The sequence below is a fragment of the Siniperca chuatsi genome, linkage group LG8 (assembly GCF_020085105.1).
Source record: "Siniperca chuatsi isolate FFG_IHB_CAS linkage group LG8, ASM2008510v1, whole genome shotgun sequence".
In the NCBI taxonomy this organism is placed as follows: domain Eukaryota; kingdom Metazoa; phylum Chordata; class Actinopteri; order Centrarchiformes; family Sinipercidae; genus Siniperca; species Siniperca chuatsi.
In genome coordinates this window covers 19472427-19498185 of record NC_058049.1, presented here as the reverse complement: position 1 = coordinate 19498185, position 25759 = coordinate 19472427, and the positions used below count along the sequence as shown (strand labels likewise).

General features: G+C 41.5%; 3 protein-coding genes across 3 annotated transcripts in view; 2 read left to right on the top strand and 1 right to left on the bottom strand.

The window, feature by feature from the left end:
- Positions 1 to 342: 342 nt before the first annotated feature.
- npy7r (neuropeptide Y receptor Y7) lies at positions 343 to 5421 on the bottom strand. The gene is made up of 2 exons (XM_044205500.1): positions 5179 to 5421; positions 343 to 2844 (listed from the first exon to the last, which is right to left on the bottom strand). Exon 2 carries the CDS (start codon positions 2805 to 2807, stop codon positions 1692 to 1694), a length of 1116 nt encoding a protein of 371 aa, XP_044061435.1. The 5' UTR covers positions 2808 to 2844; positions 5179 to 5421; the 3' UTR covers positions 343 to 1691.
- Positions 5422 to 8016: 2595 nt separating this feature from the next.
- trim105 (tripartite motif containing 105) lies at positions 8017 to 13613 on the top strand. Its single transcript, XM_044205499.1, has 7 exons — positions 8017 to 8169; positions 8701 to 9021; positions 10272 to 10367; positions 11084 to 11317; positions 11528 to 11541; positions 11687 to 11802; positions 12068 to 13613. Exons 1-7 carry the CDS (start codon positions 8026 to 8028, stop codon positions 12625 to 12627), a joined length of 1485 nt encoding a protein of 494 aa, XP_044061434.1. The 5' UTR covers positions 8017 to 8025; the 3' UTR covers positions 12628 to 13613.
- A 2774-nt stretch (positions 13614 to 16387) lies between these two features.
- flt4 (fms related receptor tyrosine kinase 4) overlaps positions 16388 to 25759 on the top strand; it is a 42223-nt gene continuing 32851 nt past the window's right edge. The window contains exon 1 of the mRNA XM_044205015.1: positions 16388 to 16774. Coding sequence (XP_044060950.1) covers positions 16717 to 16774 — 58 coding nt within the window. The 5' untranslated portion in view covers positions 16388 to 16716. The remainder of the gene's footprint in view (positions 16775 to 25759) is intronic.

Here is a 25759-nt window from a genome sequence, read left to right as displayed (position 1 = left end):
TGTCTTGCTGTTTTCGGTGATGTACCCCCTTCAGCAGACTATACTGGAGAATTGATGGATAATCTATTTTGCATACTAAAATCATTCCTGAAAACATCTCTAATCTGCAGCAAAATCTTCACACATGAGCTCTAATGCCCAGTGGGTCTAATACCATGGGTCTAAGCTCAATGTTTGTCTGCTGGTAATCCTGATAAAGGCTTAGAGCTTCTATAAAAATCTACATCACATAAAGAATATAGGCTAAGCCAGGAAACCGGTAATGTGGGTGTCAAGAACCAGCAATACAAACACAATAAAAATTTTCTCTGCTGTAAAATGAATCACGCTGCGGCAGGCCACTTGTTCATTAAATGCTTTATTGGATGTTATTTGGACCCACCGGTTCTTCTTTTTTTGTTCAAAACAAAGTCTTTAAGTTTGTGTAGGACTTTGATTAACCTCAATTTTATGGAAACAAAAAAATGCATTGCTTCTATTTTTCCCTTTATGTACACTGTCTTCCCACCTATAGGTGGATTTTCCAGCTGTCAGGTTCAGGGAGCTAAAGTTTATCTTTCCTGTATTACCAAAAGTATGGAGGGTACATGCACCATGGCACGGGCTACTACCACCAAAGGTTTTGAGTAGTCTACATATGGTGTCACCGTTAAATACATTTTATAATATGCCACTATTTTACTGTGCACCCAGACAGGATCTGACAGGCATTTACCTTATTTCTACCTGACTTCAATCCGCTTAACCAGGCTTTATCCAAGCCAACGTCTGTTTATTTGACATGGATGCACAAAATATAATTTCTCCTGATGGTCAAATCAACTCTGGGATTTGTGTATTCAATATGCGTGCCCAGACGCCCAATGGCTGATTAATGTTCATGTGTTCATTATTTAAAGACCAATAACAAAGGACAGTTTAGCAGCTGAGTGTATAATTGCATGTTTTGACTTCTTCCAAATCCCCCTTTTTTTACATATTCCTCAAAATAGCTGCCCACATTCTGTGATGAAGACATCTAGAACTTGTTGGTCTCATTTGCGTTCAGTGCCTTTCAATATCATTCCTGCCCTGCTGGTCCATCTAATCAGAAACAGCTGGTTGCCAGGTGAACACAATTAACTTCCTGGTTGGACAGAAAATCAGCGATAGCCTCCTCTGGATTCCTTGGACGAGGATTGCATGTTATTCTGCGAGAATATTGGAAAATCCAAAACACAGCATTTGGACAAATTAAGTGAAAATCCAACAAATAGTGTGAAAAATTGAACTTTCACAATCACAATAATCACCATCTTCCCTTCAGTTAAGTATGAACACATAAATAGCCTCAGAGAGGCCTGCTGCAATGGAGTGCATAATTAATTGGACATTACTTACCAACAAGAGTTCTGCATTTACAGGAAACACATTGTATATTGTACTGAGTTAATTAACACACTAGTAAACAGCTTAAACACATATTTGAATAGGTTTGATAAATGTAATTTCACTAGTACCATTCGCAAAGGAAAGAAGAGCCTTACATAAAGCAATTTGCATGCAAAGCTTTGAGCCCTCTCCAGTGACATAGATACTCAAGCTCAGACCATTCAAGTCAAAAGGCTACTTTTGAACCACAAGCACCACAAACCAGAGGTGCGTTCAATGTGTTCAGTCATATTCTGCCGGCTTTTTAAATTGTGTAAATCTCATACAGCAGTCGGAGGGTGTCCGCCATTACGACCATTCAGAGTCAGCCCTCTTATGGAGCGTGTCCTGAACGAGCCCTCAGGGTGGAAAGTATCTGGCTTATCTTCACAACGGAAGACCATGAGGAAGCCATTCCTGTAGTTTTTATTCATCCACCCATACAGAAGAGGGTTGGCAAAAGTCGAACACATAGCTATGATATGGAACACTGTGTATATCAGTTTGTACTCCTTAAACCTGAGGACCAGGTCCAGATCACTGGCCAGCTGAAACACATGGAACGGCAGCCAGCAGGTAGCAAACACCACCACCACCAGTGCCAACATCTTGGTGGTCTTTTTGCGGCGGTTGATGCTGTCGTTGCGGCTGGACGGGCTGACATGATTCTTCAGTTTGACCCAGATGCAGATGTAAGTGTAACTGATGATGGCTAAAGGAATAATGTACTGTAGGAGCAGCATTGAGAGGCTGTAGATGACTCCGTCCCTGCTGGTCCCGTGGGGCCACTTCTCAGAGCAGACAGCCATACGCAGGTTTATGGAAGGGATTTCTTCATGGCGGTACTCTCTGAAGATGGCCAGGGGTGCTGCCAGGACAGCAGACATAGTCCAGGTGAACGCCATGATGAGGAAGCTGGAGTGCCACGTGAGGCGCCGACCAAGGTGGAAGACGATGCAGCGGTAACGCTCCAGAGCGATGACAGTCAGGGTCAGGATAGATACGTGTACACTCAGGGCCTGGGCAAAGGGCACCATGTGGCACAACACAGCCCCAAACTTCCACTCATCTAGCAGAGTGTAAACCAGAGTGAAAGGCAAGCAGAGAGTGTTCATCAGGAGGTCTGCCAGGGCCAGGTTAGCTATGAAGAAGTTGGTCACTGTTCGCATGTTTCTGTAGCGAATAATCATGTAGATGACAAGAGCGTTCCCCAGCAGCCCTAGCAGAATTATTAGGGAATAAGCTGTGATCAGGGTGATCTGGACTCCAAGGTGCTTGGTGATGTCAGTGTGGAAACCAGGTGGGTGGAAACCCATGCTGTCGTTAAGTAGAATCAAGGGATCGGTTTCACCAGCTTCCCCTTCGCTTGTGCTGTTGGATGTGTCTGGTGGACTCATTTTATCAGAAGATGCCAGATTAAGGCTGTGCCTCCACCTGAGGAGAGAAAACATATAAGATAATATCATTTTCTGACACAAGCCAGACAGAATAATATTCCCAACAAACTATGAAAATAAAACGACAATGGTAGTCATTGTGAAATGTACTTGAGCTTGAGGTGTTTATTTATTTCCCAGTTTTCTCTCCAATTCAGATCAATTTGACTAAATCCAACTTCTAATGAAATCTGACTTAGAAGAACTGACACACAACTATTTCATTATTCTCTTCATAACGCCTGAAAAAGGTAGTTTGAATTATAAATGCCATACTGTTATTAAAGCCATTTAGTATTTAACTCGAGATAAATGAAACAGTGCAATTTAGAAGATAAGAGAATTATCTGAAAACAATTGCCCAAGATTGCATTAAGGGGGTGTTCTGAAATGGTAAGAAAATTAAATACGCATTCCAGTACCAGATGATAATCGATAGTAAATTAGCTCTCTTTATATGCACTTGTTCCAAACCCTCCCAAAGATCATATTGCTACCTAGAGCTATTTATATTGAAAATGTCTGGCCTAGGTGCAAGTCTTTGTTTGGTTAAAGTCTGCAGTTTTTCAGGGACACAAACACCTGTGCCATTATAAAGGCTAAAGGAAAATGATGGAGGAAGCAATGTGTAGGAGTCAGCCAGTTCAAAGCTACATCATTAGACCCGCAGACTGCTCTCATACACAGTCTGCATCTCATAAAGGGAATAGTGTGGTATGCCTAATTTCTGCTGGAAAGATCAGTGCCGGCCCATGTTGCACAGCCGTATTTTAGTTTAAAAAAAATCCTCTCTTTTTAGTATACTTTTCTGTAGTTCATTATCTTCTGCCAATTTACCTGTGAGAGGCTGAGAGCTCCTGCTGAATACAGAGAGAACATTTTGTCATGGCATGTATAAAAACTACTGTCAATGTTTGACTCTTAAATAAGTGCTAAGTCTCTGCATCCTCATTAAGCACATTAATGCTAATTACATTAAGTGACATTAGAGTCAGCCAGAGGCTTTCAACAAATACTCATTTCATTTTTAAGTGTTAAAAACTGGACCGTTTTGTAGTTTTTTTGTGTGCTTACAGGCCTGAATCGACTGCACATTTTGTGGCTAACACCTAAATCCTACAGTTTTCTTTATGGAATTACTGAGACAAACAGGACACCATTTAGTGAGAGGTCATCTCTTTGGTGACAGACACTCTCTGGTTGCTCTGGGGATCCTGTAGCCTATTCGACAGACCGTTGCACTGACTATAGTTTACTGACATCTTTGCTTTTTCATTATTTTATTTATAATTAAATATTTGATTGTGGAAAATATGGAGTAAATGTTATTTTGCTGCATTACTGTGTCGCTTTATTGTCATATTTATCCATATGTTACTAAACATATTAGCATTGTCCTCTCTGCAATTGACTTCAAGCAGCAAAAGGTCAAGACAACAAGCATATATATATATTCATGTGTGTGTGTGTGATGTGTCTCTAAGCTGGTGTGCATTTCACATTAAATTAAAACCATTCACACAGCCTCTTGGTAATATAGAATGTCATACATACAAACATACACACATACACATCGTGAGTCATGAAATGACTTGCAGGATAGCTCTGAATCTATAGGGACCACTCAAATTGTGGTCATGACAACTACAGTGCTGCACTGCCAATAAACCAAAAAGCATGTACAGCCTGCCTGTACCCTCTGTCACCAGAGCAGACAGCCACACAGGAGCACGCAGTAGGGATTTATCAGGCAGACTGCAGGCGACATGTGCACTTTACAAAGCATCAGTAATTTCTCAAAGCACCCCTTTCTGATCAGCGGTGGTAATCCTTGACTTGAGGCAAGCTTGTGCCACTGAGGAATCTGTTACCATACACCTGCTGGAGCAAAAAGCCACAATGCAACCGGATTCTAGTGAACTCTGCGCGCTGCCTTCAAATTATGATGAGATACCTAATTCCCAATCAAATATGCAGTGATGCGTCGTTCGTGCGTAATTTGTCGCCATTTGTTTAACTTACTGAATAGTGCGCATTTAAATATCTCCAAATGAGCTCTCAGAGCTTATTCAACCGACTAGACAGGTGCAAATCGTTTGCCTCCACCACAAACCGTCTCCTGTCATACGTAATTTGGACACTTCATCCTCCTTTCCAAATGTTCCTCTCATACCCAAATTACTCACATATAATAGTTTCAGTAAGTTCGCTGTCACAAAAGAACAGATCATTTAACATATTTCACCACAGGGATACATTTTTGTCACTAAAGTAGCCTCGCAATATTCATTTAAAGTCTAATTGAACGCTATCCAGATATTAATGGACTCACCTTTCCCCCTATATCTCCTTTTGCAAACGAGTCTTCACTCGAGAGTGGCGTGAAACAAGGGGGGAAAATCCCGAAGCTCCTCCCAAGCTGTAGCGCCTAGTGCGCATCTTGTGGCTCGACTGTGCGTTCCTGAGGCAGGTCTACAGGATTCAGTGTGCGCGTCCACATCAGTGGAGCCAGGGACTGTCACTGGAGATCCGCGCACGGATTGCGCTTTGTAGATCACATTTTGTGTGGCATCTATGTTGCTTTATATCCACTGTATTACACTGTAATAAGAAATGTAATTAAATATCACAGAATGTCCTTTAATGTGCCAAAGCAGAGTCATGTCACTGAGTTTATGACATTTTCTCATGACATTATGACACTTTATTTCCAGGCAGGCTTTCCACCTTGAAGCCTGCTATTTCTTATTCATGTGTACAAATCTGAATGGACTTTGGAACAATACAGGATTGTAAAAGCAAATCCTCATACATTGATTGAGGCTCCACATCACTGTCACAAGTGATGAAATGAACAGCATTAAAACAACTTTGACACAATTTCATATTGTTGGGCAACAAGCGATTGTTAGTTAACTGCATGAAACATGCAGTTAACTGCATGTAGTTGTTCCCTGGGAGGGCAATAAAGACACAAAGTTCATTTCTGTGAGCTGCAATGACTTCCTAAAATAGATTAAAGTTCTTGGTGAATGGATTATTTTTAGTTTAAACACATGCAAGGGCAGTTTTGGATGCCAGATCATTAGAAAAAAACCTTATTGAATTATAGTACATTTGAATAGAGGTTTGCTGTGAATTTCAATCAATATTTTTGTATTCTGAGTGTGTCCTTCACCTGAATGATTTCAACTCTCAATGACGTTATATTATAGTATGCCTGGAGCCGTTTCCCTTCATATAATGTGGCAAAGCTTCAGTATAAGAAATTTCCAATTAAAACACCAAACTTACTACTAAACATACGCAACAAACCTGGAGAAGGTCTAAGCAAAGGTTACCTTGAAATAAACAGGATTTAAAATCTTGAAAAATATTGAAACCGTAAGACATATAAAATAAACAATTATATAATGAATTAACAGTTTACCTGTATGTCACCTTATCAGACTCTTAGCATAGAGAATGTAGTGGGCATGCCACCAGATCATTTAGGGAAGGACCTGAAACATGCTGTCACTTGAAATCAGACATAAACAAAGGAGCTTTAGCCATGCTGAAAACCAACTAAGAGAATGTTTTGTGGGTTTTGATAACAGAACAGGAGATCATGTCTCCCTTGAGCATTGTTTTCTGCATTCCCTTGGAGCAGTTAAGAGTTGCCTCTCCCTGTCCCAGCTCAGATTTATCGTTCAGGGTTCAACATTGTATGAGAGCCTTGAATCCTCTTGGTGGGATTTTATTTGATGATGCAATAATTGGTGCACTGATTGACTCAGAAACAGAGATTACCCTTATTGATTGGGGCAGGCTGCCTCTCCACCTCAATTTATTCTTTCAATTATGAGAGCCGTCCACCAGCCTCCATGTGCATTGGGTCACTCGGCAGTCAAGGTTGACAGTTCTCTCAGACTTGCATGCATTACTGATAAAGGATTTCTGTCCTTACCACAAACGTGATTATCTGCAACAGGTTCTGAAAAGTGGTGTGGCGGTGAGGCCGTGCAGAAAATTATTGTACTCTGCAGTGTCAGTTTAAGCTAAACCACTGGTTATACTGTAGGTCTTTGCAGCTTCAAACATTTACCTGTGCTCATATCAATCTACATGTACCTAATTCGTGAGCTCTGTAGGACTCCCCTCCATATGGTCAGCGATCCTGTATTTATGGTCCCCTGCTCTCCATCAGATTGCTGTTTCTGTCCAACTCCTCTGAGAGCACCGGTGCCACTGATCTGATGACATGATCAGAGACCGTGGCGTCCTCATGTTGCACAGCCAACTCACCGTGCACACACTGCTAGGTTCGTTCTTCCTGTCTCTCTCTCTCTCTGTCTGTCTGTCTGTGTGTAGGCTGTATGAATTAATGAATGTGGGAGTGGAGGACAGACAAACTGAGAAATCCCATTCGTGCCTCCTCCTTTTTCCTTTTGCTCTTGGTGTTTCTCGTATAGGTCAAACTTGACAGGTGGAGACTGTAGCCTAATCCAGATAACAGCCCTTAATTCATCAGTGATTCAAAATATTGATTTAAAAGGGTGGACAGTCTGTGAAGTCTGCAAATTGGATTCCTGGAGGTAAACATTTGTGTGGGATGCTCCAATTATACCTCTGATGTACTTTTCTTTTTTTCTAAGACAAGGCCTATTTGTCTCGGAAAGCAAAACCGATCTGGGTCTGATCGCGTATCTCTGATCCTGTTGTATGTACATATAAATGTATATAAAATATGGCACTAGAGACTGTCAAATTTTTGTTGTATGATGTCTACTGTGGCTCTAGGGGGACTTTTCTAAAGTCTAAAAAAATTACCCTGATGATGTCATCAGGGTTTGGGGACCTCAATTTTTCCATCATGTAGAGAGGGATACAATTCACAACATGTAATTTGATTGGTTAAATTAATTGATAAAAATAATCAGAAAATATCATCATATCTTTTTTTGTGGGGGCTAGACCAAAATTTCCTTGGGGGGTGTTTTTTGGAATTTGGACTGCTTATGGCAAGATAATGAAGGAAGTGACTGGTTCTGCACATTTACAATAGTGCAGAAATGTAGTTATTTACAGTAGTGTTCAGTGCAGCGCTGTTGCAAAGTGAAACAGAAAATGTGTTAAGTGGAGTCAGAAGAGAAAAAATAACTGACCGCATCACGCCCTGCTGTTTGCTGTGAAACACATGGACCAATCAAAGGTGCGTTTGCACTGGCGCATGCGCAGTACACGTGTACGTCTTGTTCCCAAAACAGCAGCCAAGGGATCAGAGAGCAGATGGAGGGACGTTGAAGTGTTTGGCCGCACATTTCTCCGAACAACAGACAACGTAGGTTTATAAAAGTCTTGACTAAAACTTGATTATAGTCAAAATGTCAAAGTTTTGAATTGGTTTTGTTTTATGTTGCTTAAACAGGCTGTTTACTGGCTGCTATACGTAGCTAAACGCTAGCAGACTTCGGGCAGTGTAAACCAAACAGAACAGCCAACCAAACGTTGCTTTGCCATTAGAAATCTCAAGATAGCTTATAGAGTCTCGTGATATATCACATGATCTGTACTCCTGACCACTCTGATTAACATTTACACTTGAACTGGCTGTCGTTTACACTTGAAGTAGGTGCTTAGTATATTCTTAGGAGCAAGTCTAACTCTGGTTCTGCTGGAACCAGAGTTAGACAATGAATGACTTAATATAGTGTGATTAACAACAGGAAGTTGTTGCTGTAGAATGTGAACTTTATTTTATTTCAGCTGACTCAACAAACAAATCTGTCACCCTGCAAACTGTCTTTGGAAAGGGAGTGTTTATCTCTCCCTGTCTGTCTCTAACTTCAGGCTTCTGCTTTCACTTCCTCAGTGTGGACAGACTTGGGAGAGGAAACTACCCATCACCATGGCTGCTGCTGCTGTTGCTACATCTACCAAAGGCAGCCTGAGAGAGGACCTGACATGTGCCATATGCTGTGACCTGTTCCGGGAGCCTGTCATGTTGGCCTGTATGCACCACTTCTGCAAACCCTGCATCTCCAGGTACTGGAGAGGAACACAGGGCCCTGTAACCTGCCCGCAATGCCGCAAAGAGTTCAACTCCAAGCAGTTTCAAACTAACTACCTAGTGGCGGCCATGGTGGAGAAAGTCAGGGCCACCACCTCGGACACTTACATCAAAAACCTACAGGTGAGTGCACACCTCCGCTTCATGTTTAACCATGATCCTGCTGGCTGTCTTCCAGGCTTTTACTCTTGGTCATCTGGAAAGTGTTATTTGGCAATCTTATACAAATAACCTTATGCTCCAAAGTAAACCGATCGATTAAAACTGAGCGTTCTGTAACCTGTGAGTTATACAAGTTGAATACAATTGTAGTCTATGTTTCAGTCCACATCTGTGTTGTGTAGTTCCACCCTGAACATATCTCGCTTGAATTGCTCAGGGCAAAGTTCACTCTCCGCTCCCTTTTTATATTACTTTGTATAACAAGATAAATGACTTAACCACAGCAGGGGAACCACTGCCAGAATAATAAAACCACATTTTAATATAGCCTGAAACAATCTAAAATTCCTGTAACAAATGCTACCTTTGTCACTCTTAAGTTTTTTTTTTTTCAGACTATGTAAGACAATGTTTATTCAACTTTATGATTGTTTCTAAAGGAATAGTTTAACATTTTGGGAAATGGGTTTATTCACTATCTTGCAGAGAGTTAGATGAGAAGATCGATAATACTCTCCAGTAAATATAAGGCTAAAGCCAGCAGCTGGTTAGCTTAGCTTAGCACAAAGACTGGAAAAAGGGGGGAACGGCTAGCCTGACTTTTCAAAGGTAATAAAATTCAGCACCTGCAAAGATCACAAATTAACATGTTTATCTTGTTTGTTAAATCCATACAAAAACTGAAGTGGCAGTTTTAAGGGGCCTTATGTGTCAAACTATTTCTTCAGTTACTTCCTATAGTCTCCCCAGTATGCCAGACAACCTCACGGTGACGACAAAACCTCAGGAAAGCGAAAAAGCGTACTCATTAAAATGTTAAAATGTTTCTTTAGGGTTGTAGTTGGTGCTGTTGTTGCACTAGATTGCATTCAATTATAAGGTGTTTCTGATATTTTTTGCTCCTCCATATACTGTATGTAAATGAGGCGGACAAAATATTAGAAACATCTTTCAATAAAATGGCAGTTTAATTCAACAACAACACATCCTCAGAACATACCATGGAATTGACTCAACACACAAAAATCAGTCTCAACAAAAACATAAACATTTTAAGGTAGTAGCATTTGTTGCAGGGCTATTTTTCTGGTCACTCTGACTCAGTTAGGGGTGTTTACAATTGTTTATTAGTTCCTTCTTTCTTTTCATGGTCTCTCTGTGTGCTATTGTTTCTATCCCCACACCGATTTGATTTGCATATTGCTGTACAGAAACAACTGAAAGAGACTTTGGAGAGCCATCGCCTGAGGAAGGAGGACTTCATCAATAGTGTTCGCAGAGACAAAGACAAGTTGGATACCATAAAGGTACACTCCTCTGGGGAACTCAAGGGATGGTGGCACTTAACAGATAAGAATGTACATGTTCCTCGTTAATGGCTGTTTGCAATATGTCGCTGTGCATATTTAGTGGTGTTTGCAGACGTGGTAAGTGACAGTTTGTGCTTTGATATGTAAAACATAATGGTCTTACGCTTGGGTGCATAAATGCCTTCTAACCTTAGACTTAATAGTGTGTTAGCTATGCATAGGAAATCCTTACTCCTATATAGTCTTATTCTTACGTGACAATGATTCTACCATATTTGCTTCAGCAGAAGGACACGGTGCATCAAACCAAGCACTTCTAATTTTGCTTTAAGTTGCTTAAACAAGGGACAAGACTGCATTACCCCACGTGACTAACTGTGCGCAGGCAGAAGCGACAGAGACAAAATCCCATCTAATGTGTGTGAGACAGATGGAAGATAAGAGCTTGAGTTTAGTCGTGCATGCTATGTGAGATGATGAGCAGGAAATCCTTCCGCTTAAACAGCCTGTTGTTGTTTGACATGTACATCTTTGATGCTGAAGTGTAGCTTCATTACCCCTTGTTTGTCTCTCTCTAGAGATGTGTACTTTTGCAGAAGTTATTTAGAGCTTTAATGGAACAAGCCACTTGGCAACAACATGGCTAACTCTAATGTAATACACAGAAAGCAAGATGCTACATGTCCTCTGCCTGTTATTTTTCCTTGTCACAGAAAGTCGGGGCAGATCTGCAGGCTCATGTCAAAGGGGAATTCAGAGCTCTCCATCAGATCCTGCACGATGAAGAGACCTGTGTGCTGGAGCAGCTAAGGAGAGAGCAGGAGGATGAGCTGGAGAAAGTCCAGCGCCACCTGGAGGCCATCGAATTAGCCGTGAGGGAGCTGGAGGACAATATGAGAGCGCTACAGCAGGCTAGCACTGCCACTGAAAACGTCGTACTGACTGAGGTGAGGTCGCAGTTTGGACAAAAAGTTTAAATGAGAATCAAAAGTTTGTCTGAAATTTTTGATGCCTCAAAGTAGCTGTCAAGCTGTGAATATGTAGATCACATCTGAACTTTAAATAAAACCCAGAGTGTCATCTAATTTGAGTTGTGAATTTTACATCAGTTCAAAACAAAAGGTGATGTGATTTTTCTTTCATTTCCTTCCCTCTAGTTCCCAAAGCTGAGGTAAGTGTTCATTTTAGCGTTATGACTGATTGATTGCTTTTGGCATTTTTGCAGCTGTCATGGGCCTATTTGATTTCTTCCTCCATTTAGTGTCATTTGTGCTGAGAATAAATGACCCTGACTAATGTTTGCGTTGTTTCGACAGACCATGTGTGCAGGTGGATATTACCCCGGAGTTTGATATAAAAGCTTTCAGTAACAAATACTTGGCCCCGTTACAGTACATCACATGGAGAAAGATGTTCAAGTCTTTGAAGCCAGGTAATTTCCTCTCTGATGCGCTTCATTAGACACAAAAAGGCTTGAGCTGAAAACTGGTTCTGCCTCAAAAATGGGAGTAATTATGGAAAAAATTCTGACAGTATTATATTAAGTTGTTTTGTAGGAACAGAATGACAGTAATGATGCCGTTATTCCACTGATAGGATATATATTTTCAATTTAAAATGTGAATTTAAAATGTGTTGAATTTGATTACAGAAAATACTATCACTGTTATCATTTAATGAATTGTTTCACCCCACAGGTCCTTCCCCATTAACGTTTGATGTTGACACAGCGCACCCGAGCATCTACGTCTCCAGGGACAAAACCGTGGCAGTGGAATGTGACGTCATGATCCCACATATGGACCACAACAAGCGTTTCCTCCAGTGTGTCAACATTCTGGCTGCACAGGGCTTCCAGTCAGGCCGATACTACTGGGAGGTAGAAGTGGGCTCCAAACCCAAGTGGGACCTGGGCGTGGCCTCTGAGGCCGTAGGCAGGCACACTCGGATCAAGCTGAGCCCCGAAAGCGGCTACTGGACGCTGCGGCTGCGTAATGGGAACGAGTACTCCGCCGGCACGCAGCCCTGGACCAGGCTGCACCTTGGCTCTTCCCCTCAGAGGTTCGGGGTGTTCTTGGACTGTGAGGAGCGGAGGGTGTCCTTCTACAACGCCGATGATATGAGGCTGCTCTACTCGTTCACCAACGGGCCGAGGGGCAAGGTGTTCCCCTTCTTCAGCCCGTGCATTAGTGACAGCAGTCAGAAACCTCAGCCTATCAAACTCCTCCACTACCCTCCCGTCGCTCTGTCTGGCTAACATGGGTGCAATCAATAAAAGCTTTTCAGTATGTAACAGCTGTTCATTCACTTATTGACTAATAACTGTTATCACTCAGCTGTTAAAGGACAGTAACTGCCATTGTTAGCACTATGGTCCTGTATCACAAGAGTTTCAAATTTCAGACTGTTCTCTTGTTTTCCTTGCTTTAGTCATCGAATATATCCAGATGCTTCTATTTTCTGAATCCGTAATGTTACACAAATTGCCATATACACCATATAAAAATTCCATTGTGCTATAATCTTTTTGAAGAGGCTTCTTTATTTTGCAGGAACAATCAGCATAAAACACATTAAATACACAAATATAACCATTTTGGGTTGAATATAGTGAAGTTTAGATGTATCTAATTACATTTTAAGACATTCTGTTTCTTCACTGTTCAACCAAATATCTTAAATAGATTGATACAGTTGACGTTTCATATGATAGTCTGAATAATTATCTCTCATCAAGTCAGACTATCCTTAGGCTCGCTTGTAAAAGGGTTTTTTAATCACCATTGAGTTCAATCAGCGTGAAGGGCTTGTGCACTTTACTGTGAGATTTTATATTTGATTAAATGGTTCTTCATGTTTTATACATTAGTCTGAAATGAAAATGTTTTGCCTTTTTATTTGAGATGCATTTTCTGATCAAGTTTAACACCCAGATGTAATTTCACAGCACCTTATGAGTTCTTTAGCTGACTTCTAGCTGCTCCTGTTTTTGTACATTCATTTATATATGTTACATGTGCCTAAATTTGAACATGTTTGTGATATAATGCACACTCATTGTAATTTTTTTATTGCTCAAGGAAATGATTAAAGTTCTTTGCAGGGTTCAGTCTATGCAGTATATTTTACATTGTTGTCACTGCATGTAAATTACATGTACGATCATTTCCTGACAGACCCAAACAGTTATTTTTAAAACCTGCTGATGCAAACAATAAACCAAATCACTTTTTCTTTCTTAAATAAACATTGTCTTTGATTATTTTCTGCAGCTGCGACACCACACACTTCCATGACCTCACTTGATATAATCAAGGATGTTATTAAGCATCATCAAAGCAGTACGCACAACTACGAACACATGAACCATCTCTGACACTTAAAAAGCAATAGGCGGGCTCTCGGTTATCTTGACAAACACACAAGCGCACTGACGTCCTGTTTCCTCCTGCCAGGTGAAGGGTCAGATAAACAGAGTGACAGTGGGGATGCCTCCGGGCCGCTCGATGGGCCTCAGGGGCATGCTAAAGCAGGATGCTGCTGCCTCCTCTGCTGATTGGAAAAGTGGCACAAAGAACTGCGCCAGAGGGGGACCCATGCTTTTCCTGCACAGCGGCTACATGCAATGGGTGCGTTTACGACACACTTATAACACACTAATCACTCACTGTGACTCCTGAATTGAAGAGAGCCTCTTCTGTATATTGACTATGAAGCGATTATGAGGAGAGCCTCTATGTTTATGTGGCTCTTTTTGGACCCTGTGTCCACTCTGGAAAGCTATTTGTGCCTCTTGGTTGAAAGGTGATATACAATATTACCATTTTAGTGTTGTCGTAATTAACTTGTGGTAGGTAGCCTGAGTGGCAATAAATATTAAAGCTGCACTAATCAATATTTTTATATTAACAGTTGGAAAAATGACAAAGTATAGTGTGAAAGGGGTAACTTGATAAACCGACAGAGAAGTATCACCTGACTCTGCAGCTCTATAGTGTGTTTCAGCGTTTTCCAGTTAATTGTTTTGATTTTCTGTCCCACAACTTTAATGTTTTGATTCACTCTCACCAACTTTGTTAAATGAAAGGACTCAAACTTCAGGTACCATTTGCATGAGTTGCATGCATGCTCCACATCCTTCCTATGATAGTAGCTGTGGATCTGTGTGTTTCCTGACCTGAGGATGGGCCGGATGGAGTGCTGGCACTTCAAGGACGGGTCCTTGAGTCCTCAGCTGTCTCTCAGGAGCCATAGAATTATAAACTGAAACTTTTTCATCTGACACAGCAGGGCCGATCATGCTATCCTGCATGAGGGCCATTGTTTGTTATCACTGTTGTCTGAATGGCTTGTCTCAATGCTTATGTGTGCAGTTTATTATTTTATTGGCCACTCAAGTGTTTTCATGCGTTTATGACATTATCCTGTTTTATATTCGTAATGAGATTTGGTAACTCCCTGGACAAAGCTTTGTTAGACTATCAACACGATTTAGTGTGTTTATTTTCCTCTGAAGCTGAGGGCGCTGCAGGGCCGAAACCAGGAGAACATTTTAATTACAACCATTCAATCACAACATTGTGTTTTAAGGTCAGAGAGGTGGATTGCCGTAAGGGATCTGGGGGGAAACGCATGCCCACAATAACACGCAATGATCCTTTGACTCCCTGTTATTCCACATACTCCTGATGCTCGGTTCTCCATGGCTCAGAAGTCATCGAGAATAACATAATCATATTGAGAAAAAATATTTTTTCTCATACATCTTATAGACAGCTGCTGGTTGATGGGTGGACTGGTGTCTGGAGTCAGCTAGGGTTATTATTGTTGTAGTGGATTTCCAAGTGGAGATACAGCATACTATTGATTTTACAGCACACACATGGTGCCGGAAAGCAGACCTGTCTGGGATTGATTATACTGGCTTAAATGGGCATGCTGGTTCATCTGTGGCTGCATAAGAGGTTTGACTGGACCTCGAAGCTGCTGCTACATCAGACGATTAATGAATGAAACACACAACTGCACCAGAAACTCTTATCTGTGTGTGTGTGTGCGCATGCTCGATCACCCAAGCGCACACCTCTTGAACCCTGTGACTTTTTATTTCTGAGTGCATATGGTACATGGGTTTTCAATTTTCTAAATCCCTCCCTGTAAAATAAAACAGGGCTGACAGCAGCTCACTGTGGGCATGTTGTGCTCTTAGTAGCCTACATGATTTTCACTCACACTCTCAGGACCCCCTAAGGAGGATGGATGTGTGGGCAGAGGGGGTTAACAGGACTTCGACAAGGCTGGAGGAACGCACAGTTTAGTTTCATTGGAGGCATCGTCACATCTGACCCTTTGGAAGAGTAATTACAGACACTTAATAGTGAGCTACTCCCAAGGCACCTCTGCTCAGCTTTAGTTTGTTGAACGTCTAGAAGAATTTGTGTTCATAAGCACAAAAGATAACTTTTTCTACCTCAAATTGATGGCAGACATTTGACCTGAACAGATAAAATGTAATTGACATTATGAGTTAGAGACTTGATATATTATTTTGTGGATTAAAGACAGCTGAGCGAAGGAGGAAAATATCATGTAATATTCTTCTAACATTCCTCCAGAGGCTGTGTGTCTTTGCTCTATCTCACTGTGGTATTTGTTCACTTCCTTGTTGATGCTGCAGTATTCCTGTGATGGCTTTATAAGAATTTCTGATGGTATTAGGATTACCGGCTGAGCTATTTAGATGTCAAGAGGCTTTTAAATGCCTTGAAAAATCCATGAAATGAAAATCAATATCAAACTGTTTTGCACTAAAGCACAACATGGAAATACACAGCTCCTATACAGCATCCTAAATTACCTCATTGAGTTTAAAGTGTTCTAATTGTACTTTGTGATGCCTTGTTATGCTATACAATAAGATTACTATAGGTCTTTAACGCAGAGGATGAAACGAATGGGATCTTGCAGGAAGGAAATTTGTCATGGGTGTTAGGGAGACCCCTCACCCCCCCAATTCAGCTTGGTGTATGAACTGGATGGGTGGGTGTGCATGCGCTCCAGTCACGAGCAAAGGAAAGGGAAATCATTGTAAATCCAATTCAGTGCCTTGCGCATCCTTTTGACAAAACGTAGGGGGTAAAGACGTTATTTTGACTTCCTTTTCCTCAGCATTTCGGCTCTGTCCTCTCTGTGCATCGTACAGACAGGCATCGATTGGCCGAGGTTCACCTGAGGTTTTTTGCCATCTACGGACGTTCATTCAAACCGCTTCCACCAGCATTAAAACTACCGAGTTTTATAAGAAACATCGCTCAAGCTTCTGCACTTCTGGACCGGAGATCTGGAGATGAAGACAGACTTTACGTTTTTCTGTCGGACTTGGATTGGAATAGCATATGCCTCAGGTGAGGAGACTTCCACAGCGAGTCCGAAAGTTCGGAGCGCACAACTTCTCATGAAGGGAAAGGTCGAGCTGACTGTTTACACTGACTTTCAGTAAATAATTGAGCCGAGGTTGATTGAAGTTTTATTTCTCGACGCTCAAAGTTTTATTCACGTTAAACTGCGGTCTTAAGCTGAAGTCAGGTAGATCCTGAACTTAATCTTTTTGGAAAACACCTAACGTACTTTCTGTTTTATTAATTGTGAGTTGAGCGGGATATTTCCGCATTATTTATCTGCATTAAATCCTTGGACGTTAGCCTACTTTGAATCCCATCTGTTTGCAGTCACAGTGCACACGCACACCATTTATCACTCATACATGATTGAAAGCGTGCCTCTTTGCCACTCAGTATGGGACTGAATTAATAAGGAACCCAGTGGGTGTCTCCAAGTCTACTTGCAGATAGGCACTAGGGGGAGGCATGCTGTTGTTGTGTTTGATAAAGATGCAGCTGTTAATTGATGATGCTAAACTCAGGGTGAGAAGAAAAAGGAACAGATTCTGTCATGTTGAGTTTGAGTGACTTTACATCACAGTGTATGTATGTAGGTCACATTTTGGAGGCAGAGTGGGAGGAGAGCTGAGTGGACTGGACTAGACTGGACTGACATGGGGGTGGGAGGGTCAGATCCCTTCAAATCTCTCACAGTGGTCTTTTCATGTAGTCTTATTTTTGTAAAGCAAGTGAAAGGTGAGAGAATGTCTCTTGCATCCAGTACAAACCAACTGTTTCAAGAATTTCTGGGTCATTTTCAGTGTGATCTGCCTGATGTGCCTTTTATTCACTCGTGTGTCTAGAATACAAGTAAAGCTGAGAATAGAGACTAATAAATCTTAAGCACATTGTTTTCATTGTACTTTTTCATATCAGATACTTGAAACAGATCCCTCTGATATGTTATCTGGGCGTCTGGCTGAGGTTGTTTGCAGTTTTGCCCAGTGACTGAATGTGTTCGTTTGAGTTGTTCATCACTTGATTGCTGTTGAACAGCTGTTCATAAAGAACAGGGAATACTTTTCTGAGGAGCAGTTGCCATATGGCTACCCGAATCATAACTCCGGACTGGAGGGATGGCTCTCGCTCCTTTCATAAATATCACTGAGCTGTGCTGGTTGGTTTAGGAACAGATAAACAGTGGCTCTGTTTTTTCAGAGAAGAATGAGGACTAATGGCATCACAAAATCCACTTCAGCGGGAATCACTGCCCTCAGTAACAGTAAACTAAATTATTGACTCTCAGTAACGATTTTATAATGTGTGACAAATGGTGTTTGGTGAAAGTTGAGTCTGAAGTCACTCTCCTCTTTTCACCTGGCTGTATGTTCTTTTGAGGCTGCATCCAAACCTTTGCAGTATTCAAGAGAAAACTCGTATAAAAAAGTTTCCCATTAATCCGCAGTGTGTAACTTGGAATTGTAAAGTTCTGTATGGCATTTCTGTCATCACACAAACCTGATGCGCCTATTAGCGTTATGTTATCTGTTGACAGACTTATTTGCAGCCATGTTAGTTCAGCCGTACAGGGCCCCCATTTCTCTCAGGTGAAGCTGAAAATGTAAAGTAGACGCAGAATATTTCACTGTCCTGGAGACAGAAAGAACCACTAGCTTCGTATCAGAGACACAATTTTCAATTACAGCCTTGCAGTACAGAGAGGTGAGAGAAAGAGGCCATGTTCTGGCTCAGTTTTGCTGCTTTTTTGCCCACCACTTCAGATTGAAATGAACTTGAAATTTGCATTATCATTAAATGTTGTTTTTTTTAATACATGAGGGTTGAACATAGTCTTGGCATACTAGGAATGTAGAATTCATGTAAAATGTTTCTTTTCAGTCTTTTCCTCCCCCATGAATGCAGAGCATGACGCAACTCCAAGATAGAGAAGGTGGACCTTGAATGTAACAATTTACCCTTTGTCTGTGTTCTGACTTTAAAAAATTAATCATTGAATAACTTTAAGTTTTAAAAGTCTTTTTTTAAAAAATGATTGAATACCTCATATTTTAAATAGTTGTGAAATTCTCAGATTTGTCTTTAGTCTGAATGGTTTTCTTAACCCCCAAATTTCTTTCAACAAAATACAAAATGTGTGACATTAAAAAGACACTTCTGAGTCAGAGTCTGATGCAAGCATGATGAGAGCTCTGGCTTCCCATTATTATGATCGGAGTGGATGACTGAGGGAGAGTGGATTGTAGACCTGCCAGCTCAGAAGTCATTGTAATTTTTTTGGCCGCGGGGGGGGGGGTATATATGATTTACTCAGCAGCTGCATTTATGGAGCTTCAAGATTCACCCAGAGCCATTTTCTACTATCTTCCTATCACACTCTGTCTCTGGTTTGAATTATGGTGGTCCCAAAACATTTATTATACAGCTACAGAAATGCTGCTTTATTTAAAAAAAAGACATCTTGGTGCAACTTCGCTGATAACAGATGCTATTGAAATGAACTGTGAATCACTGAGAGATTCATCTCCTCTTAATTTCCTTGTTTTTGTTGTAGCATAATTGGCTATTGAAAACCTTGCCAGTCAAAGAAGTCACATATTAGTGCAGTGAATCTTTTTTTTCTTTTTCTAAAGCTGAACTCTATAGAGCCAAATGATCTCTGGCTTACTCTGTGTCTTGGGTGCATAGTGTTGATATTGCTTTTAGCAGAGTGTTTTCTGTACGCATACCTCCACTTGATCAGATCATCCCAGAAATCTGACTCTCAACTCTGGGTATTATTCTAGTCGTCCACTTATAGAGGTTGAGTTGTTTTAGCCAACAATATCCCCCTATTCTCAGCGCTGATCTCAGGATTCAACCTCAGGACTCCGAGGAGTAGACCCTCAGTGTCTGTCCTTGAATATCTTGTTCTATCAGCTGGAGGGCAGCTTGGATGAGAGAGGAATGCTGCTGCCGCTGCTCCATGTGGGAAGCTCTCTGCAGTAAAGTCCAAATAAATAGGGAGTCCGGTGCCTCACTCATCACTGGGATGGGGTAGTGAGGCCCCTTGTGCATTTGGATGTCTGGTCACTCACTTTTTCATACTAAAGAACCAACACCCCAAATATGACTAGAGCTGAGAGATAAGCTCTTTCAACACCAGGAATCTGCAGCAAAAGCCAAATATGTGTTTACGTTGGTGTTAGATAGTTGATGAAAACCATCTGTGGTATTTTTGTTTTTATATTTCTGACCCTTCTATGTTTTATGTGCCCAGTTTTTACCCATGCTAGCTGCATGGCTCTAGGGATGCCAATGTCGGTCTGTTCAGCTGGTTGGTCTCAACAACTTTTGGACGTATTGTCATGAAATTTTGTACAGACATTCATGGTCCTACGGGGGTTGACCGCTTGACAGCTATTGGGTTAATTGCCATACAGTTTGGTACAGATATCCATGGTGCCCAGAGGATGAATCCTTAAGACTGCCATAAAGATTGACATGAAAAATGAAAATGTCTTTACCAATTAAAGACATTCACGTTCCTCTCAGGATAAATTGTAATCATTTTGGTGATCCCTTAACTTTTCATCTAGTGCCGTAATCAGGTCAAACATTTTGTGACTAAATACTTGCAAAACTTTAATAACATTCCCGTCAGCCTCAGTTGCTCAAAAGCAACATTAGCATGCTAACATGCTAATGATATGCTTTACACCAGCATGTTAGCATTGTCATTGTGAGCATCTTATCATGCTAATTTAGCTAAAACCACCGCTGTACCTAAGTACAGCCGCAGAAAGCCGCTAGCAGGGCTGTAGACTTCGTAGAGAGAGGAGAGACGCAATATCATTCAAATACAGGGATAGAGGCGCACATTTTTAGTCTCTCCTGGAAGACATTCATACTGTTGCACTCTGTTGTATGTACACATGACAAGTGACAGAAAAAGTTGTGTTAAGAATGAAAAAAGAGAGCAAGAGTGAGCAGTTCAAACTCTGGGTCCTTTCTCTTCTCCACTCAGCTGGCCAATCATGGCGTGACGTGAATGCCGGATGGTCGGTTTGGGAAAGTTACAGAAATTGTCGGACATAGCCCCCCCCCCAAATCCTAACATCAAGGTTTGGGAGGAGGGGCATACTGGCAGAAGCATACTGGCAGCTTCATTCTTGCTATGATGGCAGAGCTCTCTAAAACACTCACACTTGGAATAATTACCATGCAGAGGAGGTTTAACCTATTGATTTTCTTTCTCTCTCTGTGTCCTTTCTATCATTGTCACACAGGCCTGAGTTTCATACTGCAGCCAGTAGAGCACAAAGACAGAAATTCATTTTAGTGATGCTTTGCCCACTGCTTGAACTATAACTCACTGAGTGAATTAACCCACCCATGAATGGGTAAGAGTGTGCAGAATTATGCGTACAGGTGCTTTTACCTAGAAGATGAAATAAATAATATGACACTGCTGTTATTAATTGAGACCAAAAAATGATCACGAGGACTGCTGCACATTTTTCTGTTCAGCTTAACTCTTGGTGAGTTAGTACAAGTCGGATTCCTGTCAAGTTCATTTGACAGGGAGATGGGTTTATCAACAAATTAGGGAGTCCAGAATAATTAGGGGTTTTAAATTCACAGCTACAAATACTTACCTTTACAAATTCTCTTGACATGCTAATGCAAGGCTCATTCCATGAGATCTGGCACCTGTAACAGCCAGTGAAAAGACATTTATTGTAAGTAGTGTTGACAGACACTGAAGGGAAATTGCTTTGTGGGATCTAATACCTTTATTGGTTGATCACTCAACACATGCTCTGAAGGCAGAAACTGGATCCTGGGGCACGGTGGCTGTTACACGGATATTACAACACTCCAAAGTGCTTGCGTTGCTTAGAAACAAGCACCATTTAGAGCATTTATCAGTTCAATGAGAGCCACCATTGCTATTATGTTCAAATTGCGAATCAGTCTCAGGCAGCTGTGACTTGGAAGTCTCTGTAGCATTTTATCAGAATCAGAATCAGAATCAGAAATACTTTATTGATCCCCAAGGGGAAACTCTTTGGTCACTCATACAGCTTGCCATGTCATTGGAGGTCGCTTGAGGTTCATGGGAAAGAGTCCATTTGCAAAGCCTGAGGAAATTGCCAGCTTTCCTCCCTTTAGGCATTCAGCACCATAATTGTCGACCAGGCACTCCTTACTCTGCCCTTGTTTTCTACGGCAACTTAAGCTGCCGCAGTGATTTAGCTCACTGGGACATCTGACGCGGCAGCAGAGACTTGTCTATGGCCTGAATCTCCAGAAAGTAGGTATCAAGTACAGTAATGGGGCTCCTCAAAGTTTGGCCTCTGAGCAGTCACAGCATTAGTTTTTGGAGCGTGCAAGGCATCACAGCAGACCTGGACGGTGCTAATCTTTGGCACTTGCTTGTACTGAAAGAGATATTTTAGATGTTTCCCAACAGAAATGGCTTCGCCAGGAGCCAGAACAAAGCATTTACCAGAATATGCTTGGTTCCCTTCTCAGCAGGGGAAACCATTTCTCAATGATAAAAATGATGACATAGAAAAAATGGATCGCCACAGAGGAAGCGCTTGAGTTGTCCGGTGTGCCTGTGAGGCAGGTACAGGAAGATTTAGTCAGGGACAGAGGTTTTAAACATAGGAAGCTGGCCCAGATGGCTTGTCGCAGCATCCTTAATTTTGCACCCCTCCTCTGGCAGGATGTTGGAAAGGCCTAACTCCCCCAATAGTGGAGAGAACAGGGACGTAGTGGATGTCATCCTCCTCCGTAGTAACAATGAAATCAAAGCCTGGCTGCCAGTCAGTCCGTCGCCTGGCTTTGGCCCGGCCTTGTGTCCAGATGACAAAGGAAGTGGACTTTATTTCTTTCAGAGAGAGAGAGAGAGAGAGAGGGAGTATGTTATAGCCTGAGGCTGGCTGACTCCACATCCAGAGAGCAGGTCTGCTCCATGGCCTGCATGGCCTCCTGTCCCTCATCGGACATACAGGGCTATTTCAGAGTTCCCCAGCCTTGGCCCTTTGCCAGATACTGTGTCACTGAAATAACTGGAGCTGTACACCTACAAGTTGCTCTTTACCCCTAAAGACCTATCGCAAAAAAGTGGAATTCAATTCCAGTTAATACATTTGCTGTCTCATTCAAGCGTATTTAACCCTGTGTGATATTATTTAAACTGAGCGTCCATTGAAGGGAAGTCACAGCTGCATATATAGAAAAATTCAAGGCTTCCCAGGCATTTTACCCATTTATTCAGTATATAACCAGAAGGCAACAGGACAAGTACCTAATTACAATCACTACATCTGTGAAAACCTGTGTCTGTATTTTTGAAGGACTCCCATGTCGCATCCTTTCTGCCAAACTGAGCTCTGCTCTGAGAAAAGCTTTATTTGTTTACACAAGGTTCCTCTTTTCCTGTTCCTGTCATGTGACTGATCAGAGACAAAACTACTGAGGAGCGAGGAAACACTAATGGCAACATCTCCTCCACCGTCCATGAAAAAGGGAAGTGGGAGAAGCGTGAACATGATAAAGAAAACAGGAAATTTGCTCGCAATGAAAAACATTGCGCTGCTTTTCACACAAGCTTTAATGTGCCCTGTGTCGTACCCGTGGAGAGAGTAGCTCTCGTCTTCATGCGTACCTTTGATGGTCTTGACTCCTGCCTGCCTTGTATCTGTCTGCTTGTCAGAGAAGCTTTACATTTTAAACTGGCTTAGAGTGCCTTATGGCAGCTAGGCTTCTTCCCCTGTGTGTGTATGATTTATCTTTAGTCAGCAGGTGTCCTCCATAGGCTGGGAAGTCCAGTTTCAGTACTCCCTGTCTGTGACAAAACCACCAGTACAAGCCATAGAGAGCTCAGCAAAGGATAAGATGAGCGCACATATGCAGAAGTATTTAAATGGCTAAAAGATCTACTGTATACCACTGTACTCCCACTTATTTGAGCAATTCTGCAGTTAATTTAGCCATAAATCCTCACAAAACAAGCAGATAATACATTTGAATCTCCACTCCTTTGATTGGCTGTTTGGTTTGATCACTGACACAGTCAAAGACAGGCAGTTGCTAGCACTGACATTAACCCTCTAGACCCCATAGTATCCCGAACTTATGCATTGGATCTACATTTTTTCATAGCAATTGAGAACAACATACATCATATATGGCACTGCTGTCGAAACAAATAGCCGATGCATGATTTACTTGTGTTAAGTGCATTGTAGAGGTGGCTGTTTCTCACTTTACCTCTTTTTTTCTCTGACATCTTGATGGTTCTGCCGCCAAAAAAGGGGTCACAGACATGGACTGTATATAAAGATGGCAGTTCCAAGCACATAGGGAGGGTTGGGCGAGCGCTCGTCACAGCCCTGTGCTTGTGTGGCCGCATCTGTGTATGCGGAGCAGTAATGCTCCCTTGTGATGATGCCTTTTCGCTTGCGGATACTGTTCTGTGCGCTCGCAGAGTAGAAAAGCTGAGCAGTGCACTAGTATCATGTGCGTGGGCCTAGTTATTGTGTGCGTGGGTTATGAGACTAATTAAATGCCGTACAATAACTTCTTAGAGTCTCCAGTGTGGCAGCTGGTCCCAGCCAAGAAATAGTCCCACACATCACCTCTCGTAAAACTTTGAATTGCCATTTTTCCATTTCAGGTTTTGTACAGATGGATTAAATGAGATATAACATGTTAATTAGTGAGCTTTAGAGGTGCTGGTAGGTGGATTTTGTTAAGTTTAGCTTATCTAGCTAAAGCTATCTGAAATACCAGGTTAGCTTATCTTTACCCCTGTTTCTAGGCTTTATGTTAAGTTATGTAAGGCTGTTGGTTGTAGCTACATGTTTACCATACAGACAGTCAAATTATTCCTTTAATTTTGGGGCATTTCGCCATTTTCCCCTGGCTGGGACAAAAAGGAGACATTGCGGTTATGTGATATGCATCTTCAACCACGAGGCCACATATGATTTTGCAGTTTAAATGCAGAATATAAGCATGATAGGAAATGTTGATGTCAGCTTCACTGTTCATCTGCACATATTTTGCAGAAGGTTGCAATTGTCCAAAATAAACTGAGTTTACATTTTTTTCAGCATTATCTTTTTCTTGCATTTTTATCATATATTATAGCATTACATTGTTAGACGCAGCTATCCTCTGCACCTCTTGGTATTCTGGCTCTTCAAAACCTAAATAAAGAGCTAATATTGAATGAATGGCATGCTGTTTGTACATTGCAATTGACAAGTAGCCAGTCGCACATCTTTCCTCCCTGTCAACCAGGTATGTGAAGCTGACACATCAAAGGGCAGCCTGCTGCACATGTTGAGTGAACAGGCACAATTGTCCTTTAAAAATTCCAACTTCTGGCACTTAGCTCACATATACATCTGGCCCTTCCATCATGACAGAGGCATGCAGCACAGAAAAGGGCAGAAAGACTAGCCGTGTCTAATGTAACCATGTCTATATGATCGCTGTCACATAGTTGGCATGTTTGAGAACAAGACGAACCAAGCTGTTTTTACTGCATCATCCTTATCTGAATTACATTTTACCCACCAAAGCATTTATCATTTATTCTCTTTTATTGCTGTTTGAAACAAATATCAGCCTGAAAAGTTTTTTTCTTCCAGTTTGCCTGTCAGAGCCAGCTGGAGTCGGTGCAGGGAACACACATTAATCCAACAGGGAGAATGGGTTTTCACAACAAAAGAGAAATCACATTTCACAAGAGTAATGTCAAGTTTTTACAAGGACATGTTCAGTGAGCTGTTTCTCCGAGACAAAACCATGTCAAATGAATGCCAATGAAAAGTTCTTTTTTAAATCTTCAGTAACTGTTGAGTTATTTTTGACAATCCCCAACAATCAGAGCATCAGCTTTTGTGAACGCAATGAGATGAATCACAAGGTTTATAAAGTCATTGTAGTCATTGTCATTTCAAGCGCTTGAAACAGAAAATTGTCTACAAG